At 51.0% G+C, this 25,131-nt stretch overlaps 8 protein-coding genes across 8 annotated transcripts; 4 read left to right on the forward strand and 4 right to left on the reverse strand.

The window, feature by feature from the left end:
• Nucleotides 1-69: 69 nt before the first annotated feature.
• Nucleotides 70-1,599, forward strand: N7532_000594 (UDP-N-acetylglucosamine--dolichyl-phosphate N-acetylglucosaminephosphotransferase; the record flags this gene model as incomplete). The annotated part of the gene is made up of 3 exons (XM_056613098.1): nt 70-308; nt 380-560; nt 619-1,599. The coding sequence occupies 3 exons, from the start codon at nt 70-72 to the stop codon at nt 1,597-1,599; spliced, it is 1,401 nt and encodes a 466-aa protein (XP_056480322.1).
• Nucleotides 1,600-1,751: 152 nt separating this feature from the next.
• N7532_000595 (DUF895 domain membrane protein) lies at nt 1,752-3,347 on the reverse strand (the record flags this gene model as incomplete). Its single annotated transcript, XM_056613099.1, has 4 exons — nt 1,752-1,931; nt 1,994-2,090; nt 2,145-3,186; nt 3,260-3,347. The coding sequence occupies 4 exons, from the start codon at nt 3,345-3,347 to the stop codon at nt 1,752-1,754; spliced, it is 1,407 nt and encodes a 468-aa protein (XP_056480323.1).
• A 1,482-nt stretch (nt 3,348-4,829) lies between these two features.
• Nucleotides 4,830-6,273, forward strand: N7532_000596 (zinc-binding alcohol dehydrogenase family protein; the record flags this gene model as incomplete). The annotated part of the gene is made up of 4 exons (XM_056613100.1): nt 4,830-5,069; nt 5,135-5,175; nt 5,233-5,669; nt 5,744-6,273. The coding sequence occupies 4 exons, from the start codon at nt 4,830-4,832 to the stop codon at nt 6,271-6,273; spliced, it is 1,248 nt and encodes a 415-aa protein (XP_056480324.1).
• A 1,031-nt stretch (nt 6,274-7,304) lies between these two features.
• luA (3-isopropylmalate dehydratase LEU1) lies at nt 7,305-9,763 on the forward strand (the record flags this gene model as incomplete). Its single annotated transcript, XM_056613101.1, has 3 exons — nt 7,305-7,404; nt 7,466-7,572; nt 7,652-9,763. 3 exons carry the CDS (start codon nt 7,305-7,307, stop codon nt 9,761-9,763), a joined length of 2,319 nt encoding a protein of 772 aa, XP_056480325.1.
• A 1,378-nt stretch (nt 9,764-11,141) lies between these two features.
• On the reverse strand, nt 11,142-11,852 carry N7532_000598 (3-isopropylmalate dehydratase; the record flags this gene model as incomplete). Its single annotated transcript, XM_056613102.1, has 1 exon — nt 11,142-11,852. The coding sequence occupies one exon, from the start codon at nt 11,850-11,852 to the stop codon at nt 11,142-11,144; it is 711 nt and encodes a 236-aa protein (XP_056480326.1).
• Nucleotides 11,853-11,878: 26 nt separating this feature from the next.
• Nucleotides 11,879-17,794, reverse strand: N7532_000599 (uncharacterized protein; the record flags this gene model as incomplete). The annotated part of the gene is made up of 3 exons (XM_056613103.1): nt 11,879-17,135; nt 17,193-17,368; nt 17,444-17,794. 3 exons carry the CDS (start codon nt 17,792-17,794, stop codon nt 11,879-11,881), a joined length of 5,784 nt encoding a protein of 1,927 aa, XP_056480327.1.
• A 3,514-nt stretch (nt 17,795-21,308) lies between these two features.
• N7532_000600 (orotate phosphoribosyltransferase) lies at nt 21,309-22,058 on the reverse strand (the record flags this gene model as incomplete). Its single annotated transcript, XM_056613104.1, has 1 exon — nt 21,309-22,058. The coding sequence occupies one exon, from the start codon at nt 22,056-22,058 to the stop codon at nt 21,309-21,311; it is 750 nt and encodes a 249-aa protein (XP_056480328.1).
• A 757-nt stretch (nt 22,059-22,815) lies between these two features.
• On the forward strand, nt 22,816-24,717 carry N7532_000601 (methylenetetrahydrofolate reductase (NAD(P)H) MET13; the record flags this gene model as incomplete). Its single annotated transcript, XM_056613105.1, has 2 exons — nt 22,816-24,511; nt 24,578-24,717. 2 exons carry the CDS (start codon nt 22,816-22,818, stop codon nt 24,715-24,717), a joined length of 1,836 nt encoding a protein of 611 aa, XP_056480329.1.
• Nucleotides 24,718-25,131: the final 414 nt, after the last annotated feature.

Raw genomic sequence — 25,131 nt, forward strand, 5'->3', positions numbered from 1 at the left:
TTTTATTTTTATTTTTTTTTTTCAGAACCCGAGTCTCCCGACCCTGCGAGAGCGTCAACTGCTTGAAAAATGTCCGCTTCAAGCACCCTTTCTCGCGGGGAGACCTGGCGATTATTGATCCTCGTGGGGACTGGGCTCGGCATCCTGGTCAACACGTTCCAAGGCGATGGCGCGCCATTGATCGCCTCGGGGACTCTCGCGGTGATTGCTTTTGCCATAACCTTCAGCATGATTCGATGGCTCGGGCCCGTGTTTATCAAGGCGGGACTGAAGGGCAAAGACATGGCCAAACCACGAAGACCTGAAATGTAAGTACACTTGTACACTTGTTTACCAGATGCTCGATTCGCATAGGGCGGAAACTGATGTTCGAACCCAGACCGGAGACCATGGGAGCTGTGTGTGCTGTCATATACTTACTGTCTCTTATTGTCTTCATTCCCTTCGCCTTTTACAAGGACATTGTGGCCGCGACCTCCGGCGGTGGAAATCGTGATGTAGTGATTGAAGACCGACACATTGAAACTGGCCGCTATCTGCACCGATTTCCTCACGGCAAGGTTGGTATAGATCCTCCAACTCGAATTGAAACCATTGGGCTGACCTTTCGTGTTACAGCTCGCATCGTATCTGTCGGGGCTTCTGTCCTTGCAATCCATTGTCATTCTGGGCATTGGAGATGACCTGCTCGACATTCGCTGGCGACACAAGGTCCTCATTCCTGCATTCGCCTCTATCCCAATGCTGATTGTGTATTTCGTCGATTTTGGCGTGACACAAGTCGTCGTGCCCGTCCCGCTGCAACGATACCTGGGTGATTTCATTGACCTCGGGTGGCTGTACTACATGTACATGGCGGCGGTCGCAATCTTTTGCCCTAATGCCATCAACATGCTCGCAGGCATCAACGGCATTGAAGTTGCTCAATCGCTGGTGATTGCCGTTTTGCTGCTTTTCAATGATGCGATGTACCTGGCGCCTATCACGCCATACCCGCACCCAGCTACAGACTCGCACCTGTTTTCGATTTATTTCCTGCTGCCATTCATTGGAGTTTCAGCGGCGCTCCTGTGCCACAACTGGTACCCCTCGAAGGTATTTGTAGGTGATACCTACTGTTACTTTGCGGGCATGGTCTTTGCGGTCGTGGGTATCCTGGGCCACTTCAGCAAGACTTTGTTACTGCTGTTTGTCCCACAAATCTTCAACTTTTTATATTCGACGCCGCAATTGTTCCACCTCCTTCCCTGCCCGCGTCACCGTCTCCCAAAGTTCAATGCTTCCACTGGGTTATTGGACGCATCGGTCACCGAATGGACCATTCCCCCTTCGCCGTTGGTCGCCACTGCCATCGAGCTCCTACATGCACTGCGATTGGCGCGAGTGACCAAGGACGAAAATGGGCAAATAATCGAGTCCACAAATTTGACACTGCTCAATCTTTGGCTCGTGTGGATGGGCCCAATGAGAGAGGACCGGCTTGCATGGCACATGGTTGCTGTCCAGACTTTGTGTGGCGCAGCTGGTCTCTTCGTTCGACATCGGCTAGCCTTGCTAGTCTTCAACCACGACAATCGCATCTTCCAATATGTCGTATAGTTCCTTGTTCTCCGGACACTCGGTTCGAGTTTCAAGGTTGTACCCTTATCAAAACCTTTTCATGTACATATTTACTTGGGAGAAAGCCAATGGAATTCAGAAAATTTCGTTTACTCGACAATTTTTTTAACTCAAAATCTGCGACATCATGTTCACTCGTTATCGGAAGCTTCACGAAGTCCTCGCTTCTCTCGATCAACCTTTTTGTCTCCGAACACCGATCCGACCTGTTTGACGATGAGCCAAGCAGGGAAAATGGCAACGGCCCATAGACCAAAGTTGAGGTAGGGGTTCCCCACCGCAGCCATGATGCTAACACTGCTGAGGCCGTACTAAAAGAAGTCAGTACTTGACGAATCAATGAAACAGTGACTGGCGGAGTGGAAAGGCGTACGCTAACAGTCTGGGCAGCAGACTCTGTCCCCCGCAGCAATCCGGCAATACGGATGACTTCTTCTTGCGTATCGGCCAGATTACCAGCCAAGAAAAAACTAGTCTCTGTTAGCAGACAGTTAGGACTGCGAGGCTCCGTAGTCGTCACTCACAGGTACATGTAATTCAACTGGAACCCGGCAACCCAGAAGAGAAAAAGAGCAAATGCTTTGCCAAATCCAGGATCAAGCCAGTCGTATACTGGGCTGGTCTTGTTGAATTCGGTGGTGTTGACTGTTGCCCAAACCCAGCACATGCCTTGCCAGCCGACCACAAAGAAGAACGCAACTCGGGACCGAGTCTTTAATGAGATGGATTTAGTATCAAGGAAAGCCCCGAGAAGATTCCCAATGATGAGAGCAATGATACCCGACAAAAATGAGCCGAGAGCTCTTGCGCGCACGGAGAGCCACAGGCCCTCGTATGAGAACATGACAGCTTCGGTATACACTGCCTGGCAGATGAAAGGAATGATGAGCAGGAACTTCTTATTCAAGAAGAGCTTGGCCATCGCCTTAAGCTCGTACCCGATGCCGTTGGTAACATGGAGCTGGACAGGGATGCCATCCTTTCGCTGTACCCTGGACGGTGTGTTGAGGAGAAACCCAGTAAAGGGTCCCAGGGCTTGCAATGCAATAAAAATGATGTATACCGTGTATGAAACACTACCTGCGGTTGCCCGCTTGGCGTTTATTCCCAGACTGATGGCGCCTCCCAGAATTTGCCCTCCAACTCGGAAGCTGAGCCAGAAACCGAGGAATCGACCTTGGTTGTAGGGCTCAGGGTATGCCAGCGCGATGGCTGCCTCTGCCATCCAGAAAATTCCAGCTGAAATACCACACAAGGCTGCACCTAAAATAATCAGCCATTCCTGGCCGAACCTGTTGTTCAGGTATAACCCGGCTGCGTATGGCGCGTATCCCATTGTACCGACAATTAATGTCCATTTTATTCCGATGAAACGAACAACGACACTGGAAAGGAAACAGGACACCACCATAAGCCCAAAGGTCAAGGAATTTGCCGCATTGACGAGATAAGGCTCCTCTTCACCTCCTCCACCCAGGGAATTCATTGCGCCCCAGATTCCTGGGGCGAGAAAGTTGCACATTCCGAGGATGAGAGCATTGTAGAAAGTTGATCGATACCATTCCACTATATCCAGTCAGATCCAATTGTCTGGTATATTTGTGGTCGGTCTTCTTTCGCGCTAATTTATCTCTCATACCTTTTCGCTTCTCAACAGTCGGAGTATTTACAATGTGGCTGTTCTTCTCCTCATCCTTTCGCGGAACACTTTTTTCGGAATCCGACATGGTGAAAAGAATGCTCCTCAGAATCTGCGGCACGTCCAAATCCTCCGCACAAGGATGTTTAGGGAATTTAATATAGCGCCTGCCACATGGCAAAGGCCGACCTATCTTAAGCTAACGGGGCTCTATTTCCTGAAACATGACATTTCGTGCTATGGCAACATCGGGCCTTGCCATTTCCGCTGTCAACTCGGACCCCTTCAGGGGCTATCTTCAACGCGATACGTTGACAGGAATTAGAGATGTTGCGGTTTGTGGCCAGGATTACGTGCTCGTACCAACGCCCGTGATGCGACACAAGTTAGGCTGAGGATTCCGCCTAGACCCGCGATTAGGTTAATTTATGGCAATTATTCTTGAAAGATATCAGAATCTACTACAAAGGATGCCAATTGAGATTCAATAGGTTTCCCCGCCGAGAAGGATATACACTATCCATGAATACGTGTATCCGGTGTCTCTTCGGCAACAAGGGGACATCTGCATTCTATACCATTCTGAGAATGTGCCATGACTTTGAATACGCGCAAATCTCATTTCATCTCAGCTTTAATGAAGGAAAAGAGGGAAAAGAAATCGAGGTGAATAATTATGTGGGAGAGGGGAACCGTGCAATTTATGAGCCTTCTATAACGTCGGGCACCTCCTGATTTTCCCTTCTACTCCCATACATAGCTTTAAGTTACTGGCTAAATAAATCGTCCGAATGGATTTTATTAAAAAGGACCGGTATACTGGTATGCTGATATACAAATCAGCGACTGTTCAAGTGTTTCTGGTCCGGCTGGAGGGAGCCCAATTCTTAGGGTTTCGTCATCGCAGGTCCGGATCACATCAACTTGAGGCCAAAAGGCACCTTCGCATCCAAACAACAAGAAACCGTAAGGAAGTCAAATCGAGCAAAGCGAAAGACAGAAAAGCTTTTATTCTTTCATCAGAATATTCTCACAATTGAATAGTCACTCAGCAATTTGTCCAATGCTTTGCCAGCCCTACCACAGCTCCCTTTTATACAACATCCCGGTCGGAATCCAACCCCTGCCCAACTAAGCGGGAGATTCACAATATCACCCTGAATAGATGAGATCTACCTTTCCCCTCCCCCGGGCTTCCAACGAAGAGTCACCATCACGCCATTCCAGCCCCGCCATGAGCAATGAACTGCGCGCAAGCAAAGCCATAGGATAGGCTGTCCGGCGCAAATGCAAGACGAGATATTCCCAGTCGGACCATTTTCTGAGGCAGCAGGGCCAAGCGTCTGGTGGAGTTCATCTGGTCCTCGTGCGTGCTTTCGGCCAGGACTGATATCAATGGCCCCCGCTTACCAATGTCTGGAAGCTGCTTGTCTGTCGCAATTTCTCGCCCGAGAAGTGATCCATACTTGTAGTCCCCGGTAGAACATAACGAAAAATTTAAGCTGGTGCCAGATTTCCTTTCCATTTCAGGCCGTGAATATCGAGTATGGCGTTGCTAGCTCCGAGAATCATGTCGACCACCACAACCTATTTTCAGCTCGAAGAGCCGCAAACAAAAACTACATGCTTCCATCGCACTGAAGCATATAAGCTGTCTCAAGCACCGAGGCAGGAGGAGAAGCTCCCAGTGCCCAAGCCCGTGGAGGTGACACAGCGGGTGCTCCTCCTGAAGGGCGTCAGGGAACAATACACACTGGTGGATGACCACGCTATTCCCTCTATTTTAAATCCTGGGGAAATCCTCGTCAAGGTATGTTGTCTCTCTGTTGGTCTGAGTTTGCATGAAGATTCGAAGATCTAACTTGTTATCGGCAGGTTCTTGCAATCGGTCTCAACCCGATCGACTGGAAAGCACCGTACGTCCCGTTCGCCCATCTCATATAATATGATCTTCTAACATCACCCTTGTCTAGTGCATTCAACTTCGGCATTCCTAGCTTGCCATGGATCAACGGGCGTGACTTGGCAGGACTTGTTCTTCAAGTTCCGGACGAATCATCCCGTCTTCGCGTGGGCGACATTGTTTTGGTCCCATCAACCGACTACAGGGACATCAGAAAGGCTGCATTCCAAGAATACGCTATTTCCACCGACTTTAACGCTGCACGTATTCCGTCCTCAATGTCTATCAGTGCATCTGCATCCCTTGGCGTTGCCTTCGTCGCCTCTGCTCTGGCGTTAGGTGTTTCATTCGGACTAGACTTCTCTCGTCTTACACGGGCGCCTGGTCCCAATTTGGCTAATGTGATTAACCAACTGGATAAAAACAGCATCCCAACGGACATCCTTGGTGAATGCTTCGCCTCGGAGGATCGACCTCAACGGGGCGACTGGATTGCTATCTGGGGAGGTAAGATAGCTTCTCTCTGACTCCCTATTGATTACCCCGAGGAATTCACAATATACTGACCTGATCATCGACAGCATCAACCACCACCGGTCTTGTCACACTACAACTAGCCAAGCTTGCAGGTCTCCGTGTGATCTGCATTGCCGATGCGGCGCGGCATGGCGCTAAGCTGCTCCAGTCCGGGGCAGATCTGCTCGTAGATCGGCACGATACCGATCGTGCCATCGAGATTATCCGGGGCGTCACAGGCAGCAAGTTGCGATACGCAGTTGATATTGTTGGAAAGCAGACCGCGACCATTCTCCAAAGGGCTTTGGATACATCTGGCCACGCCCATCTGCTAGGATTGACCGGTCTGCCCAAAGAGCGAGATCCTAGCATCCGATACCACACGGTGCCAATCAAGCTCTTCCATGAAGCTCCCGCGGTTGGTGAGAGTCTTGTGCGCTGGTTGGAGACGCTGCTGCATGATGGTACTATCAGTCTCCCAGAAGTTGTTCGTGCGGAAGGGGGACTGGAAGGGATTAATGCGGCGCTAGAAACATTGCGGAGTGGATCGGTTTCGGGGAAAAGAATCGTGATAGATCTCGGCGCTCAGTCATGATCTTCGTCCGTTATTTTTGGCATGACACTTCCAATTTGAAGTGATGAAATGGGTTGGGCTCCGGTGTTTGGTTGAAACTTTAGAAACGCTCTCTTGGGCAAGTGTCCCAGGTCATGATGTGATGTTGCATCACCTTGGCTTGTCATCACACATACACTATTGTGTACATTGTATGAGGCGCACTCAGTCAAATATAGAATCATGTGATAATTTCGCGATACGAAATCTTGTTTCTCACAGCTACATCTGCAACATGCCGACAACACATTGCATATGAGTGGGGTATGCTTGTTAACATCTAGACAGTTTTCTACCTAGGTATGAGCTGCATGTATATATTTGCATCTTCCAAAGGTTGGGATGCAGTAGCACAGTACTATCTGAGCAAATGTTCTTACTATACCTGGGTTATTTCACTTCCAACTATACCGGACGACATCTGCTTCATCTGAACCCTTCCCAAGTCCGAGTTCTTATGCCAGTGTTATACACTCGTGCACTGCCTTCGTTGGGTAGTACAGATCCAGAACGTCGGCCAGATTGGCCAATGAGGGGCACAGTATTATCTGAGTCACCCCAGCCTCGGCTGGTTACGTCATGCAGTCTGAGTCGGTAGAATGCGCGGCTTCTCGAATTTCCACAAGAAATGCGTTATTGATTTACAGAGAGCATTCGATAATAACAACGGAAATTCATCATAGGTAGAGAATTCTTTTCAAATCAAAACCTCAATTACTTGTATCCTCCAGGACTTCACAGCTTATACACCACTTCACTACATTCGCCTCCCGCCCACAAGCGCCGCTAGCCGCCGTCGCATTTTTGCAAGCCCCGACATCGGCCTCCACCCCGATAGCCACCTCGGCCAATCAGCACCCCCACATTGGTGGCTGACCGGCCGAAACCGGCGTTGCCCCTCGAGCTGCAGGGCAGCGACATCGCGGGCGCGGCAAAATATAAGTCTGCTCCTTGCTATCCTTGTCCACCAACTCTCCAAAGGGGCTTTACGCACTGCATATAGATTGGACATCATGCCTTCCGCAGAGACAAAGCCGAAGACCCTGTACGACAAGGTCTTCGACCACCACGTCGTCAATGAGCAGGAGGATGGTACCTGCCTCCTGTATATCGGTATGCCGATTTTACCCCGGAATGACCTGCACACGATCATTGCTTGCTAACACCCGACGAGATCGCCATCTCGTTCACGAGGTGACCTCTCCCCAGGCTTTTGAGGGCCTGAAGAATGCCGGTCGCAAGGTCCGCCGGCCGGACTGCACCCTGGTGACCGTCGATCACGTACGTTTGAGACATTGACTTGGAGGGCTTGCTTCGCAGCGGAGAAACGAATACTGACCCTTTTGTTTTCGTCTGATAGAACATCCCCACCAGCTCGCGGAAAAATTTTAAGAACGCCTCGGACTTTATCAAGGAGAATGACTCGCGCCTGCAATGTACCACCCTCGAGGAGAACGTGAAGGACTTCGGCCTGACCTACTTCGGCATGGGTGACAAGCGTCAGGGTATTGTGCACATCATTGGCCCCGAGCAGGGTTTCACTTTGCCCGGCACCACCGTTGTCTGTGGTGACAGCCACACCTCCACCCACGGTGCCTTCGGTGCCCTCGCATTCGGTATCGGTACCAGTGAGGTCGAGCACGTCCTCGCTACCCAGACCCTCCTGACCCGCCGAAGCAAGAACATGCGCATCCAGGTCGACGGTGAGCTCCCCGCCGGTGTCACCAGTAAGGATGTTGTTCTTCACATTATTGGTGTCATCGGTACTGCCGGTGGTACTGGTGCCGTTATCGAGTTCTGCGGTTCCGTTATTCGTGGTCTGAGCATGGAAGCTCGTATGTCCATGTGCAACATGTCCATTGAGGCTGGTGCTCGTGCTGGTATGATTGCGCCGGATGAGGTCACTTTCGAGTACCTGAAGGGACGTCCTCTTGCCCCCAAGTACGGCAGTGCCGAGTGGAACAAGGCCGTCAACTTCTGGTCCACCCTGAAGACCGACCCCGACGCGCACTTCGACCACAACGTTTTCCTTCAGGGCAAGGATATCATCCCCACTATCTCTTGGGGTACTTCTCCTCAGGACGTCGTTCCCATCAATGGTGTCGTCCCCAGCCCTGACGACTTCGCTGACGAGGGCCGCAAGCTTGCCTGCAAGCGCGCTCTTGAGTACATGGGCCTTGTCTCCGGTACCCCCATGAAGGAAATTCCTGTTGACAAGGTCTTCATCGGATCTTGCACCAATGCCCGTATCGAGGATTTGCGCGCCGCCGCCAAGGTTGTCAAGGGCCGCAAGATCGCCGAGAACATCATGCGTGCCATGATCGTCCCCGGTTCCGGTCTGGTTAAGCAGCAGGCCGAGTCTGAGGGCCTCGACAAGATCTTCACTGATGCTGGTTTCGAGTGGCGCGAGGCTGGTTGCTCCATGTGCCTGGGTATGAACCCGGATATCCTCTCCCCTAAGGAGCGTTGCGCCAGTACCTCCAACCGCAACTTCGAGGGTCGCCAGGGTGCTCAGGGACGCACTCACCTAATGTCTCCTGCCATGGCCGCCACCGCCGCCATTGTTGGGAAGCTCGCCGATGTTCGCGACCACGTTATTTCCAGCCCTGTTCTCGCCAAGGCTGCTCCCCAGGTCGACATTCAGCCCGAGGCTGACTCCCCTGAGACCGAGGACGAGCTTGACCGCGTTCTGGACCTTCCTGCCGACGACGAGCCTCACACCAACTCCTCCGTCGGCGCTGGCAGCAGCACCGGTCTGCCCAAGTTCAACGTTCTGAAGGGTATCGCTGCTCCCCTGGACCGCTCAAACGTCGACACCGACGCCATCATCCCCAAGCAGTTCCTCAAGACCATCAAGCGTACCGGTCTCGGATCTGCTGCTTTCTACGAGCTCCGTTACCACCCTGATGGCCAGGAGAACCCTGATTTCATTCTGAACCAGGGCATCTACCGGAACTCCAAGATCCTGGTTGTCACTGGCCCTAACTTCGGTTGCGGTAGTTCGCGTGAGCACGCCCCCTGGGCTCTGCTTGACTTCGGTATCAAGTCCATCATCGCCCCGTCTTTCGCCGATATCTTCTTCAACAACACTTTCAAGAACGGCATGCTTCCCATTGTTGTCTCCGACGAGGTTGCTCTGGCCAAGATCGCTGACGAAGCCCGCGCTGGCCGCGAGGTCGAGGTTGATCTTGTGAACCAAGAGATCAAGGATGCTGAGGGTAACAAGATCGTCGGCTTTGATGTCGATGGCTTCCGCAAGCACTGCCTCATAAACGGTCTTGATGACATTGGTCTGACTCTCCAGATGGAGTCTAAGATCAAGACCTTCGAGTCCAAGCGCAGCCTTGAGACTCCCTGGTTGGACGGCAGCGGCTACCTACGCCGCGGCAACCGTGGCGCTACTAAGATCGAGGCCGCCCCGGTCCCCAAGACCAACCGTGGGGATGTGAAGAACGAGCCGCTTGAGTGGTAAAGTTGAGTTTGTGATACTTTGTTGGGCGCTGTGGATGATTGCATTGAATCTGGTAATTGGTGCTATAGCCTGCGGGTTTTCTGTTGGTTTTCAAAAACAATATCCCCCCATGTCCTTTGGCATGCTGCGCAATTTGCAGGACCTGGTTATCTTTAGACGCTTAGATTACATTGGAAGTAGTCTACGATTTTCAACGAGAATGAATTATGATTCCAAAAAGTCTCTTCAATGCTAAATTTTCGCTCTATGTTCACCTTTTTTTTTTTGCTTTTCAAAAGGACTGATATGAGGTTGGGAATGAGATCATTTAAAACATTAGAGGCTAGATAGTGGATTAAAAGCGAAATGGCGTACAAAATTACCAAGCAAATAAAGTAAATGTTGGGACGTAAAATGAAACCCGATTCAATAATTTCCAGTTTAGGCCAATTTTTTCACAATAGATACGCCATTTAAGGCTTCGATAGCTGTTCCCGGCGGAAGAAAAGAAGGAAACCACCACTAGATTCATAGATCGTTAGGGGTTGACTCGGGATTCGGAATGCGTCTCAGAACTCACCAGATCATCAATTGGAAAATGAGCGCAATCCAAAACCACGCATTCGCCAGCGCCCCAGCACCGGCCGTGATATCAGGTGAAATGGGACCTGGTCCAATCCTATTAGGCGCAAATGCCCTCGCACATATAGTCGCGATTGACCCAAGGACCTGCGATACCAGGAGTGTAAAACATATGTGCATCCGGGTAAGCGTCTGCAGCAGGATCATGCCAAATCCAAGACCCTGCAGCGCATCCATTACGCCTAGCCAGAGCCATAGACTGCGCGATACCAGCGCTCCGGATGTATAACTGCCTGCCCAGGGCAAGAAAAGTCCGGATCCAGATGTCCCCCACCATATCTGGGCCCAGCGGGGGGCTCCGAGGCCACAGGCTACTATTGGGAGAATCCAGCTGTGCGATTTGGATACCCAGCCGAGTAGAAAGAGTATTGCTATCCAAGCAAAGCCGAAGAAGGCGACGCAAAGGCAGAGAATTTGCCATGGTTTGGCGTGATTTGAGATCCAGAGGACTATTTGATATGTCAGTGACCCAGGCTTTTGGGGTAAGGCTTGGTTAGCAGGAATAATGACTTACAATTCCAATTTCTTCCATAGGGGGCGCTAAGGAAGAAGTTTTGGAGAATGATGACGACCCAATTCCAGAGAACAATTTTGCGACGGAAGACTGATTTGTAGAAAGATGGCACCTTTCCTGGTGTCTGTCGGTAATAGTTGGGCAGTCCGAAGTAGACTATTAGACCGATTGACCAGAGGAAGATCGTTATGGGGGTGCAAACAACCCTAGAGATGTTATTAGCGATTTGTTTAGCTTTGGAAATTACGAAAAGGGCACGAACGTCATCCTCCAGGTGTTTGTGATGTTGCCTTGCACGTTCAAATTGCCTGCATTTGTGGCTTTCGTCAAAGTTGACCCCCAATACCAGAGAGCGATAACATATGCCTGCTGTGTTCCCTGGATCAGGCAGGCACGGAATACCCATTTCTTGACAGGGGCACCACTTTCATCTCCAAAATTGAGAGAGAAGAAAATAGAACCGCTTGAAGACGCAGCTGCATAGATGCCACTTCCAACATTCTGGATCCATCCACGGTTGAAGGAGTTTGGTTCAAAATGAGCAACGCCAATGATCAAAAAAGCAAGGCCATAAAGGAACCAAGGCACAGTAAGGACGAGAACGGATTTGAAGAACCGAAAGAAGAACCACCAGAGGATGGATGTAATCAGGTAGACAGTGGCGATACCGTATAATTTCGTTGCCGTTTGACCAACTTCACCAGTGAGCAGGGTAATTTGATAGGAATTAGCTGCAATAATCTGTCCCAGACCGAGGAAAAGTGAATAGACGGGCCAATCCCCAATACGCATTTGCATCCACTTCTTCAATCCGGTTGGTGGCACGTAGTCATCACCGAGAAGGAACTCGTCACCAGCTTCTTTTCGTTCGTGTCCGCCGCTCTCGTGAGATGTTGTGTCATCGTTCGTGATAGATCCTGGCGGCGACGAACCGCCACCTTTGCCGAACTGCATCGAGGGAGCTGGCGACTGATTGCGTCCTAGGCGAGCGTCTCGGAACCGGTCAAACCACTTCTTTTCACTCTTCTCAAGGTATTGCTCAATGCAGAGTTGCGAGTCTGAATTCGCCCCATTAAGTTCCTCAAGCTTCTTTTCAAAGGCCCTGTAGTACTCTCCATTGCTGTCGGTGAAGAAAGGATCAACCTTTTGAAGTTTGTAGTCCTTCTTGTCACCGACAACGGAATCAACAGAGAGCGCAGACGCACTGCTGAGGCGACTTCCTTGACCCGTCCAGGGTCTTGAGGGGGGATGAGGGTATCTTCTGTTCCTGCAGTACTCGGTGCTGTGGAGCCTGATGGTGTGGCAATGGGTCGACTCATTAGGGAGCCCTGGCTGGATTGTCGTGCTGAAAGGTGCTCTCTAGTCAAGGGAATGCCGGCAGACTGGGTCCCGGGCGCTTGAACACTCAATCTTCGTCCCCCGTCGGAGGGTTCAGGGGCCATCGGATAGTCATCTTCACCATAGCAAGTGGACATGATCTCATCGTCACTGTCCTCCTCGACATCGGGGGGAGTGACGCTGCCGTTGTCTTCATCTGCCATACTTGCTTTGCCAGGATCTCGGCGCCCGAAACTTTCCATCGGAGCAGATACTGGTCGGGCAAAGGAGGGAAGCTGTCGACCAAGTCCAGATCGAGGTCGTGCCTCCGAGCCTGGACTAGGGTCTCTGCTATATATCACAGAACTGCGTTGCAATGACCCAACCGTTCCTGGGCGACTTGGAGATCGCAAGGGAGGCGTCACAGTCCCACTGGAGGCACCAGACCTCATCGACGTAGCTGCCTGGGGTGTCATCATGCCATAAATAGCATTATATGCGCCGGAGGAAGTGTTTGATGCAGCCTGGGCTTTTGCGTGCTCCTTGTTGTGTACTCTGATAGCCGTGGACTGCAAGATTTCGAGATCCTCGATCCATTGAGCAACCGGGAAACGCTGTTTAGCAGACCTGGCTCGCATCATAGCTCGAACTTCAGGTTTAGAGTTCAGCGCACTGTCAATCGCCAGTTTGAACTGCTTCAGCAGATGAGATGTGGTCGTTGACTCAACTGTATACCACCATCCAGGCATTTGACCAAGGCCTCCTACCCGAGCACCAATACCAAGCGCACCTTTTCGACCGAACTCAACAGCGACAAGACCGAATGGCTCATCGCGAGAAGGAATCAATGCAAATTCCGCCCCAGAAAAAATGAACTGAGGAAGCACCGTAAACTGAGGAATCGAGCACACGCGACCGGGGTAGAGTTTCATCATTCGGTCCAGTTTCAGCGCTGCGAATTTGCCGTATAAGTCGATGACGGGGCCGATGCAAATTAACTGAACGTTCGGACGCGATTCGAGAACACCAGGCATTACATCGGCAATCAAGTCAATCCCCTTCTGCATAGACCATCTGCCGACAAAAACTAGCAGATCAGCTTTGGAATTCTGTGCGAGCCCGGCCCACTCTTGTGCCTCGCGCTTGAGACTGGCCCTGCGAACTTCGTACTCGCTGTCAATGCTAATGTCGCGTTCCTTCGGTAACTCTTTATTCCATTCGCCAGTGTCTTCCGGGTCGGGGTTAGGCAGGTTTCCGACCTTCTTTAGGCCCCAGAAAATCGGATAGCGTGCGTAAGAGCGCTTGCCGTACTTTTTAGACACTCCAACGGCACCGAACCCTTGTTGGTGAAGACGCAAGTAGCTGGCACCGGCATGTAGCAAATTGAAGATTTCGCCAAATTGTACATAGCGAGTGACCACATCCATGTCGAGGTTGAACACTGAACAAACTTCGACTTTTTCCTTCTGCGTTCGCATCGGCCACAAACCTTGAAATTCTGCGTTATGGAGTGAAAGGCAGATGGGGATCGTTTCTGGCAGCTGGTAAAGTGGAGCAATTGAGCCGTGGTAGTCGTTGATGTGATAAAGATCAATAGGGAATCGCTTTATCGCCTGCGCAATGCACTGGTTCCAGGCTGAATAGTAGATGGCACTATCCATATCATCCATCCGGGCAGGGTAGGGCTCCCCGACAGTCTGTTGTCGGAAAACTGGCGCATCCAGGAGAACATAAGTAATGTTTCTCAGATAGTGGTATTGGATTTTGATTTCATAAGTGTTTCCCAGGATCTTGACGAACATGGATTCGGCTGGTTTGTCGATCGGATATTCAACTCCACCAACGCATGGAATCACCCAGATGAGATCTTGATGACCAAGCTGTTTGCTCATCAATTGTGCCATCACACCTAAGCCGCCAATCTTGATTTTGATACCCCAATCATCGATTTCGTATTCCATAGTTGCAATAAGCACCTTTCGCTGATTGGAGGTGCGGTTGCCAAAGGCGGATGTGCTTTGCAGGAACTTTGACTTGGTTGCCAATCGTACGAATGGGTTCCTCGAATCCCCAGGCTCGTACTTGAACCGATTCAGGATGTCCAGTGAGATGAGTGTCTTCTTCTCGCTGACGCCCATTTGGTTGAATTTGATCTTGTAGAAAGTTTTCTTGAAGATATAAGCGCAAGTAGTGGCAGTAATGATCGGCACGAGCCACAGTAAGAAGAAAAGTGCCATCTGAACGTATTTAGATCCTGCTGGTACCAGCTTGAATTTGAGAGTAGCATCATCAAGCTGGATTCTCCAGGCCAGGTGGGGATTTGGTGGATGCTGGGTGATGTTAATCGTTGTCGTTTTCAGAGACGATGGTGGGAGACGATCGAGAACTGAATCGCCGTCTGAGTCACCAAATACATAACTTTGATCAGGCCGTCCGTCTGGGTTGATTCCCCATACATTGAGTTGACCCTCGGCGGGCCACTCTGCCATGAACCGAAACTTCCAAACGCCGTCGCTGTCTTGCTTCACAGTGTTTGGCAGACCGGCATCGTAGCCATACTCATTGAACGGACCGTTGAAAAAGAGATGAGGAAAGCGTCGGGGCATCGCGTGATTCCAGCCTGGCCCGTCCCCTTCTTGGAAGTAATCACTGCTTCCTGTGAAGCGATTCCAATATTCCACACGAACGTGTTTGCCCTTCCATTCCTGGGCTTTTGTGCCCTTCCAATACTGCTCTTTGATGGTATGATTGCCGCCTCTGTATGGGATCCATTTTGAGAAGGTGCTGCCCCAGTTCGTTGAATAGCGATACATGTCTGCGCCGGCTGCATGCTGCTGGATGTAGAGGCTGCCGTCCTTTCGTTGATGTAGAAGACTGCTTGAATAATTTGCAGAGTTGAAGATCATAGGATTGTCGTGCTGTCCGATACGAATCAAGAAATGATCGATTGACTGAGTAGCTCGTCCATCAACGCTGGTCGCATTATTGACGGTCATTCTGTGCACCCCATTGTACACGTTTTTCAAAGTTGCGGTCCAAACCCAAGTGCTCGGAATTTGTCCGGGATAGGATGTATTCTCGGTGCCCACAAACCCGCAATCAACTGAATCTGAGTCAAGAGAAGCAATTTGGTCAGACTCCGTTGATGATTCGAGCGAAATGGACTCTGTCACCCGGGTGCAATTCATCTCCGTTGAGAAATACAAGGCGATGTCGATAATTTCGCTTTGCCCTGGCTCAGCCTTTGAAAGAACAGGCACGTCGTGACCAGGAGCGAATTTCGTGATCATTGGCCGAGGGGCCACAAATCTTTCTTTTCGAACATAAGCCCTGAACTCATACGGTACAAGAGTCAAGTTACGGAGGCATCCGTTCAAGTTATTGGAGCCGTTGAGGTGTAGCTTGGTAGGCCCATCGATCAAGGTAATCTCGTCGTGTGGATAAAACAGATTTTTGACAGTGGTATTCGAGTCGAACGGAGCGACCAGTGCCGAGTTCCGGTCGGAGCAGTCAAAATCATAGTTGACAGTTTGGTTGTCGTTTTGATAAACGAACCAGACTGTTTCATTGCCTGACTCCCCTAGATCCTGCATCTGGAAATAGGGGCTTCGCAGAATCGACCACATGCCTGTTTCAGTGGGGACCCCGTTAGAGCCGGGGAGATAAACATCATGGGTATGGTTTGACAGCAGCTGAATCCACCAGCCATCATTGAGCGCTGGGAAGTCCTGCCGCATCTGATACATGTGTTTAAGGATATTTCGCATTGGATGCGCGGGATCACGATGATCGTACGTCGCGGCTTCATCATGGCAGCCCAATCGCCCTGACTTGATCGGCCAGTTGAAATATTGAGTTGAATTGAGCGAGAAACAGCCATGGGTCTTCCACGCCGTGGCAGGAGACATGGCTTGCCGGCCAAAGATATAGTTGGACGCTGAGGCATCCAAGATATAGAATGCTTGTTCTTCGCCCCACAACAACAACGGGATGCCAGGCAAGTGAAGCGTCGTGATGAAAAGAGCAAGCAGATGCCTCTCAATACCCTGTTCAACAGCAGGCCAGCGGAACACGTCCTGGTTGGTTGCTCCGTACATATGGCGAGGATCGAACTTGCCCGTGTTCGCATTGATCAAGTCGTTGGTGAGGATCATCTCGTACCATGCCTCTGTCCAGTTCACGGGAATATCGTAACCAGCAGCCAGGTTACCGTCCATGCCAAGGAATCGGGTTAGAGAGCGGTAGACCGAATAATGGAACGCGGCGCCGTCGATGGCCTGCTGGTTCTCATCGCGGAGGAAGTAGTAAGAGTCAGAGTCGTTTCGGAGGCGGAAGGCCTCATCAAGCGTTGCCGGAAGCATGTCGGGTTGCCGACCCCGGCCGAGAAAGACAGAGCCCAACGTGTTGCCAGCTGTGATTTCTCCCGGCAGGAAGAAATTCTCCTTCCCAACCCGCCGAGCACATTCTCGATACGCTCCAGAAATATCACCCAGCGCATCAACAGTGGCTTGGGTCGCCTTGTCATAGCGGAAGCCATCGATGTCGAGAGACGAAATAATCATGCATGAATGCCGGATGAGTCTTTCTCTCACGCTTGGAACCCACTCTCTGAGACGATCCTGCACCGATGCAAACTTCGCCAGCTCACGCTGCCAATCAGGATAAACGCCGAAGGCCTCAATATCACCATACTGGTCGAAATCGCTGTCATAGCATCCCTTCAGTTCATCATCGACGGATCGAACCACCGGGAAGCCCGTTTCGTTCCAGAATCGAGGGTACTCGCAAGTTTTGTTATAAGTGTTGCCGAAGTGAAAATCCACATAGTGGCGGTCCGATTTCCATTGTGCTCGATGCTCCTCCAACCGGAATGGCGTGGTTGTGTTGAGATAGCCCTCGAATCCTATCAGATCACCCATCCTGTAATGAATGTCAGCAGCCACAACAAAAAGCAAAGAGAAAGAGGCTTATACTTACGTCGCCACTGTATTGTCGAAAATGACATACATCCCCCGGTTATGAATCTCAGTGATGGCATCCCTCCAGTCCTGAATCGTGCCAAAATGTTGGTCCAGTAGGGTGGTATCGAGTGCCGAATAACCATCCGAGCCCCATGGCTGGTTCATCAAAATCGTCCCAGCCAGGTAGATGGCCTATCAAGCATGTCACAAGCAGACGATTAGCTGGCTTGAGGTTGATCATGTGGAAGGGGTTGTGATTCGCCCTACCTTGATACCCATGCCCTGGAGATAATCCAGAGTGTCAACGAGTCCCAATACGTCGCCCCCATGACGCATCTGATTCGAGTTCAAATCATGTTCAAAGAATGTACCGTTGATATTATCGTTCGTGGGATCACCATTCACAAATCGATCGAGAAAGAGAGTATATACAGGGAAACGCCAGTTCTCGGGAGAGGGATGGTAGGTGTGATTCGGCCATTCTCCCCAGTATTCGGCGGCATTCGTGGCATCCGGGTTTTCGTTGAGGTTATAGTCGACAAGGGATTTATCATAAGGCCAGCATTTTCCCAATGCTACAAGGAAGCCAAGCAAAACGCTTGTATACTTCCAATGCATTGTATCGAAGCGGCGGAGACGATGGGCCAACATCAAAATGCGAGCATGTGTGTTCTCAGGAGCTGGATATCCGTGAATCCAGTCGATACTTGATCCAGAGGCTGTTTAAAGTCAGAATGAAAATTAATACACCGACTTAGGGAGTCGGGATCCTTGGAACGTGGATTCCCCAGCCTCCTACGTGGGAAGGTCGGACAGACAGTATCAATAAAAAGCCAAGAGCATCTTCAGCTAGCCTGTGTTTGCCAAGCGACAGATTTTGGAGCCACCTATGGGGGCAAAATGAAACGCAGGAAACGACGAGAAGCTGCTAAATGCCCGGGATAAATAAATGGAATTGAACAAGATTCCGATCAAGAAGAAAGAAAAAGTCCAGTCAAAATTTAGTCCTTATGGCACACTTTCGAGAAGTCTTACATTTCCTCTCTTTAAGGAAAGTCTATTGTCTGATTCGGCTATCTCTATTCTTAATCTAGGTATGTTGAGATGCGGCGCCCTGGGCACCGGAACGAACGGTGAAGGTCAAAGTGACTGCTGATAGGAGGTATGAAAGTCAGGATACATCTGGAACTTTCGGGGTTATTTCCGGGGTCTCGGTGGATGGATTCTATCTCGAGAAACCACGGGCTTTGACGACAAAGTTTATTCTTGTGCCACGGGGTGCTCTGTTTTGGAAGCTTCGAATACATCCATTGCCCTGTACATTGCCGACGGCTAAGGTGGAATGTCCGTGGCTCGATAGTGCCCAGTGCGCAATTGATGCCGTGATTGTATGACAGAAGCCGTGAAACTCGATCATGGATAATAACGATGAGACCGTGGTCAGAGGTATCAAATATCAACAGTGAACGGTATGCAGCGGAGATCTGTTACCGGTCCGATTTCAACGTTGACTGTCAATGGGCTTGGAATGCCTTGTTAGATTCATATGTTGAGATATATAACCACTATACAAACAAACTTCTGATATTTTGGGTAGTCTATTCTTTCTTTTCATCTCCACCATGGTTGTCTAGAACGACCTGTTGCTATTACACTGCTGTTCAACGCGGAGCCTTTTATACCCCTCGTACTGCAAGGGGCAAGGGGCTTAGCAGAAGATGGATACAACTATAAGAAGATTTGTTTTCCTTCCACAACCGCGGAGGAGACAGCGATTTTGATCTGGGCTTCTGCAGGTAAAAAGTATTTGAAGGGAGACCTTAATATAGCAAGGTCTGTGTCTGTATATTGTATCCTGTGACAGCAATGTCTTGAACTGTACACAATTGTTCTCCTTGCGTACCCCAGAAACCTCTCAGCGATAATAGCAGTAGAGCTGATTCTAAATTTCAAGCTTTCCGTGGTAATTGGTCAAGTCATTCATGGAAGGACAGACAATTGCAAGAAGGATCTGATTGGACACTTGAATGCATAAGATTACTTGGTTTCGAGTAGGAATATAGCGGCCAAAAGGCTCTCTGGTATACTTGGACGCTTGAAACTACACATAGGTAGCGTACTGTACCTCGTGGCCTGTAAGAGGTCAAGGATTCATGCCATGTTAGTACGTTAATGTAGTGTGACTTTAATATGCAACAGCTGCCAGTCACTTTCATCTGAACGGCCCGTTAAGGTCCGCGTTTCCCGGTCACTAGTATACAAACAAAGGTCATGGGAGTATGTATTTTCCAGTATCCAGACTTCTAGAGCAAGGTCCCCCATACCTGCAACAGCTTCTTTTATAAGGCTTCTGCAATGGAGCCTCTGGGGTACAGAGTTTAACAACATGGGAAACTAAATTAGTGGCTCTTATTCAAAATCCGACAAACCGTTGAAGTCATGGTTCCATACTGCAGAAACCATATTTCAACTGCTCGCTCCTCCTCGACTTGAAGTGGGTTGTTCTAGTTGACTGGCTTGCCCTACCTAGGCAATACCTTCATGTACTTATTTGTACTAAGTCACGGGGTACGATATGCAACTTAACAAATTAGTTTTTCTTGATCTTGGTAAAGCACGAGACATGCAAGAGCGCTCGGATAGCAGCCTCGAACTTCAGGGGATAGTCATGGTATGTTCATGACTTACTGACTTTGGTGGTGTATACTCTCGGTGTCATGCCTTGTTTGCGGCACTCCGCATCCACATCAACCTAACGCACCCGGAGCGACTACCGAGCTAACCAAGCTCTCCTACTACGTCCCACTCGATATTCCGACCGGTGAGATGAAATGCATGAGCCTCTTGAATGCTCCACCCGGTGGGCTCATGCCTGGTACATGGAATGAATTCAAAACCGATCTTGTACCCAATGTTCTGTGACACCTCAGCCACCATTAGGGATTTTCGGAGGCAGCCAGCTTCAGGACATCAAGTCGCTTCATGAGACATTCTGGTTTTCTTTCTAGGAGATTCCCAGCGAACCGTTCCTACAAAACTATCAGATGTTTCCACGGCGATGCATATCGGCATCGAATTGCGGTCTTCGGGTCTTCACGATACCACCAAGTGAGAGTGCTCTTCATGCGATCTTTCCTTTTAAGAAAAGTTTCCTAGGAGGCAGCTACTTAGGTACCTTGCGTTCTTTCTTCATTTGGGACCGAAATCATATATGTCTCGTCCGATTTTCCGAGGTGCATTTTCATGTATGCGAATGGCCTGAGCGCAAGCAAATCATTTCATCCATGGATGCATATCTTTCTGCTTGATCACTTGTCACCAGCGTTTGCTACTATCCATAAAGGGCTCCATGCATGCCATCCCATGTCCGATTCAACTTGGGCCATACTCTCAGTCGAGCTGTGTGTGACTGTCAAATATTCTCGGGTATGATCTCGTCCCTCGGCAAAGCTCGAAATCCCTGTACGATGCAGCTCATCTGAGACATGGCAGTAGGGTTCGGAGGTTGGAGGGTTATGTACGACAAATTGATCAGGGGTGTGAGGGAATTGAGCCATGTCCACTACTTTCATGGGGATCTTCAAAGCCCTCCTTCGCAATGGACAGTAACAAGACCCTTATCAGCTGCTCAGACCGGCTACACGCCCCCGCCGGCTTCCGAACTTCGTGCCTGAAATTAAATCCGTGCATCGGCTTTCCAGATATCCCGAGTGGAGAATGCCATAGCTCTCCTGGCAGATGATGGACTGTCCAACCTGTTCGTGTTGACATTTTCCACGATCTCTGGCGGTAGAGGCCAGATGGGAGAGTTGCGAGCATTGGAGGGTAGTCTTGGTAAGCTGTCGAATCGAGGCACTTGTTTCATCTCTGCCAAATACTGATCAAACAACCTGTTTAAGGTTCATCGGAAGTATGCTATGGAGAGGCAAGTTCACAAGGGAAGAGATATGACTGGCCTCGATGGGACAGGGTTACTGGTAGCTGTTTAGCAAGAGAGAGAAAGAAAGAGGAAAGATCGGTCATCGTGTGCAATATATAGATTGGAGTAACTCCGGGCTATCCTGGTATCAAAACTCCTTTCTTTTTTGTCTTTCATACATCGTGTCTCAATGAGGCCATAGCAAGGACCAGCTTACTCTGCACCGTAGCGGGCACGGTAGTCCTTCAGTCGTTGCACCTCGGTGGCGCCAATCTGATCACCCAGCTTCTCGATCAGGTCGTTGAGGCCAATGACGGCACGAATAGGGATGTTGCCGCCCAGATCCCGCTGCGCACAGCCGATGGCACTCTTGGACTCAGTATCATTGACTCGCTCCTCGCGGTCCAGCAGAACGACCACACCGGCGACGATGCCGCCCTCCTTCTCGATGATGCCAACGGCCTCACGCAAAGCGGTACCGGCAGTGATAACATCGTCAACAATGACGCAGCGCTTGCCCTTCAGCGAGGCGCCAACGATGTTTCCACCCTCGCCGTGAGACTTAGCCTCCTTGCGGTTGAAAGAGTAGCTCACATTATCCCAGGTACCCTTGGGGGAGCCTGACAGCGAGTCACGGACGGCAAGCTCGTTGGTCACGGCGGCGCAGATAGGAATGCCCTTGTAGGCGGGTCCGAAGATGATGTCGAAGTTGGGCTTGGTGGTGCCGTCAGCGCCGGTGGTGACGAAGGGCTCCGCGGACAGCACGCTCGCGTAAGCAGCAGAGGTGGCGCGCAGCAGAGGGGCGGTGTGCAGCAGGGAGGATGTGAAGAAGTAAGGAGACTCGCGGCCGGACTTCAGGACGTAGGTGCCGAAGGACAGGACGTTGTTGGAGATTAGCAGCGGCAGAAGGGTGGACTTGTAGTCCTGATCGGCGGAGGGGGGAGGAATGCTGGCGGCCGACATGGTGAACTGCGAGTTTGTAGACGTGAACGAGGAAGAGGAGAGCGAGGCGACACCGGGATCGCAAAGGTGGGCGCGATTGTTGAGGGCGAAGAGGGTAATGGGTTGGAGAATGTCAAGAGCGATCTGCGGGCGTGCTGGGAAAATTTGTCTGGGCGCCCTTTTTTTCCCTTCACGGAGGGGCAGGAGGGGCAGGCCGGGGACCGGGGACCCTCCTCCCAACGCCAGGTCGACACCGGTCCATGCGACAAATCGAGATCATCGCGCGACGAGAATGCTCGGGCTGCAGGCTGACTGCTTTGCCGTTGCGCGTTGTTGCTTGTTGCTGCTTGTTGAGGACTGAACACGTGCCTCCGACTATCGGTCTCCCCCGCCAGATCGTCCCAAAGGTGCGCCTTTCCTCTTCCACTCTCCCCGGAGAACACATCACCACCACTTTTTTTCTCTCTTTTTTCCCTCACATCTCTCTCTTCGCGTGCGAGGTCTTTCGCTCGTCTGACCCGTCACCAGCCGGTGATTTCCATCTTTCCAAATTGGGATTCCTGGAGAATTCCTGGTGTTTTCCAAAAACCCAGCAGCAGGACAAGCCCATTTCAGCCCTCCCCTGGGTATTGCTGCTGACAGGAAATTGATTGATTGTACATCTTCGGTAAGGGATCCTTCCACTCGCAGTTCATTCTGATCGTGAACCCCTGATCTCTGCGGTGTGGCCCCGCTCCACTTCTGGACCCAATGCTGACACCGGGAAAGACACGACACGATGCATATTCGCGAGAAGCTTGCGCAGAAAGAGGCTTCGGGGGAGCCGGGGATCTCCTTCGAGTTCTTTCCTCCCAAGACGGCCCAGGGTGTCCAGAACCTTTACGACCGTATGGACCGGATGGCCAATCTCGGTCCAGGGTTCATTGATATTACATGGGGTGCGGGTGGCCGTCTGTCGGACCTGACCTGCGAGATGGTTAGCGTCGCTCAGTCCGTCTATGGCCTGGAGACATGCATGCACTTGACTTGCACTGACATGCCCCTGGAAAAGGTGGATCAGGCACTCCAGGCGGCATACAAGGCTGGCTGCACCAACATCCTGGCGCTTCGTGGTGACCCTCCCCGTGACAAGGAGACCTGGGAAGCCGCTGAGAACGGATTCCGCTACGCGAAGGATCTCGTCAAGTATATTCGCGAGAAGTACGGCAATCACTTCGACATTGGTGTTGGTGGCTACCCGGAGGGCGCGGATGACAATCCCGATGTGGACCAGTTGATCGATCACTTGAAGGAGAAGGTGGACGCCGGAAGTTCCTTCGTCATCACGCAGATGTTCTACGATGCCGACAACTTCATTGAGTGGGTGAAGAAATGCCGTGCCAAGGGCATCACTATTCCGATCATTCCCGGTATCATGCCCATCCAGACCTACGCGGCGTTCATCCGTCGCTCCAGTTGGACTAAAACTCGTGTTCCGCACGAGTGGATGGAGGCCCTCGAGCCCGTCAAGAACGACGATGCCGCCGTACGAGACATCGGAAAGCGCCTCATTGCCGACATGTGCCGGAAGCTGATGGCGTCGGGGATCAACCACTTGCACTTCTATACGATGAACCTGGCTCAGGCAACTCGGTTGGTTCTGGAAGAACTCGGGCTCGCGCCCTCGGATGAGTCTCCCATTCAACGACCTCTACCATGGAGGCCTTCTCTCGCCCTGGGCCGGAGAGGCGAGGATGTGCGACCCGTCTTCTGGCGTAACCGTAACTCATCTTACGTGGCCCGTACCCAGACATGGGATGAGTATCCCAACGGTCGCTGGACTGACTCGCGTTCTCCCGCCTTCGGTGAGCTTGACTCCTATGGTGTTGGTCTGAAAGGAACCAACGAGCAAAACATCAAGTTGTGGGGTGAACCGAAGTCGATCCAGGACCTCTCCGACATGTTCATTCGCTTCCTGGAGGGCAAGCTGGACCGACTACCGTGGAGTGACAGTCCTATCACACCCGAGGCCAATGACATCCACGATCACCTGTTGAACGTCAACCGCAAGGGTTTCCTGACGATCAACTCGCAGCCCGCGGTGAACGGCGTGAAGTCGTCTCACCCTGTATACGGATGGGGTCCCAAGAACGGTTTTGTCTACCAGAAGGCCTACTTGGAACTGTTGGTCCCTGCCGACCTGATTGACCAGCTCATCGCCAATATCGAGAAGAATGATGACCTCACCTACCACGCTACCAAGAAGAACGGCGAACTGCGGACCAACACCCGCGATAGCCCCAATGCCCTGACCTGGGGTATCTTTGCTGGACGCGAAATCATCCAGCCCACTATCGTGGAGACCATCAGTTTCCTGGCCTGGAAGGACGAGGCCTATGCTCTGGGAGACGACTGGGCCAAGTGCCACGATGCTGCCAGTCCGAGTCGCAAACTGATCCAGCAGGTCATGAATGACTGGTGGCTTGTCAACATTGGTAGGTTCACTGCAGTCTTATCTCTTCCTCCTGATTCGAGCCTATGCTAACATCTTTTCTCTCTAGTTGACAACGACTTCCACCGAACCAACGCCGTCTTTGACCTTTTCAAGGACCTCGAGGTCAAGGACCTGAATGTCGAGTTTCCGGGCAAGACAGAGACCAATGGCACAACCGAACAAAACGGCTCTGCCATCAAGAACTAAAAAGGCTTTCCCACTCAACCGGGAGAGTATTGCTCCTTGAGCTAATTCCATTCTTGGGTTCATCCAATCATGAGCCATTGTCAACACTACTCACTACAACCGCTACCTAATTCAACATCACCTATCTCAACGATACTCAACGATACCAGGCCCGAACCACAACCATCCAACACTAAATCTCGGGCCACCCTGCAATGTGTCATGGCGTCACGATTGAAGACCTCTCAACGATTTCTTCCTGAGCGTTTCTTTTCCAACTTCAACATCTGACATTTCCTTGTACCGATACCCCGTCTCTTTTAACAATGACGCTCCATCGCTCGGAATACCTTCTTTTTTATCTTCCCATTCCTCTACAGGCCTGGCGCTTATCCCCGACGCATTCACCTGGCTCTTCTTGGACATGGTGCTTGC

Source organism: Penicillium argentinense, assembly GCF_028826775.1.
Source record: "Penicillium argentinense strain IBT 30761 chromosome Unknown utg000001l_segment0_segment0, whole genome shotgun sequence".
NCBI classification, from domain to species: Eukaryota; Fungi; Ascomycota; class Eurotiomycetes; order Eurotiales; family Aspergillaceae; genus Penicillium; species Penicillium argentinense.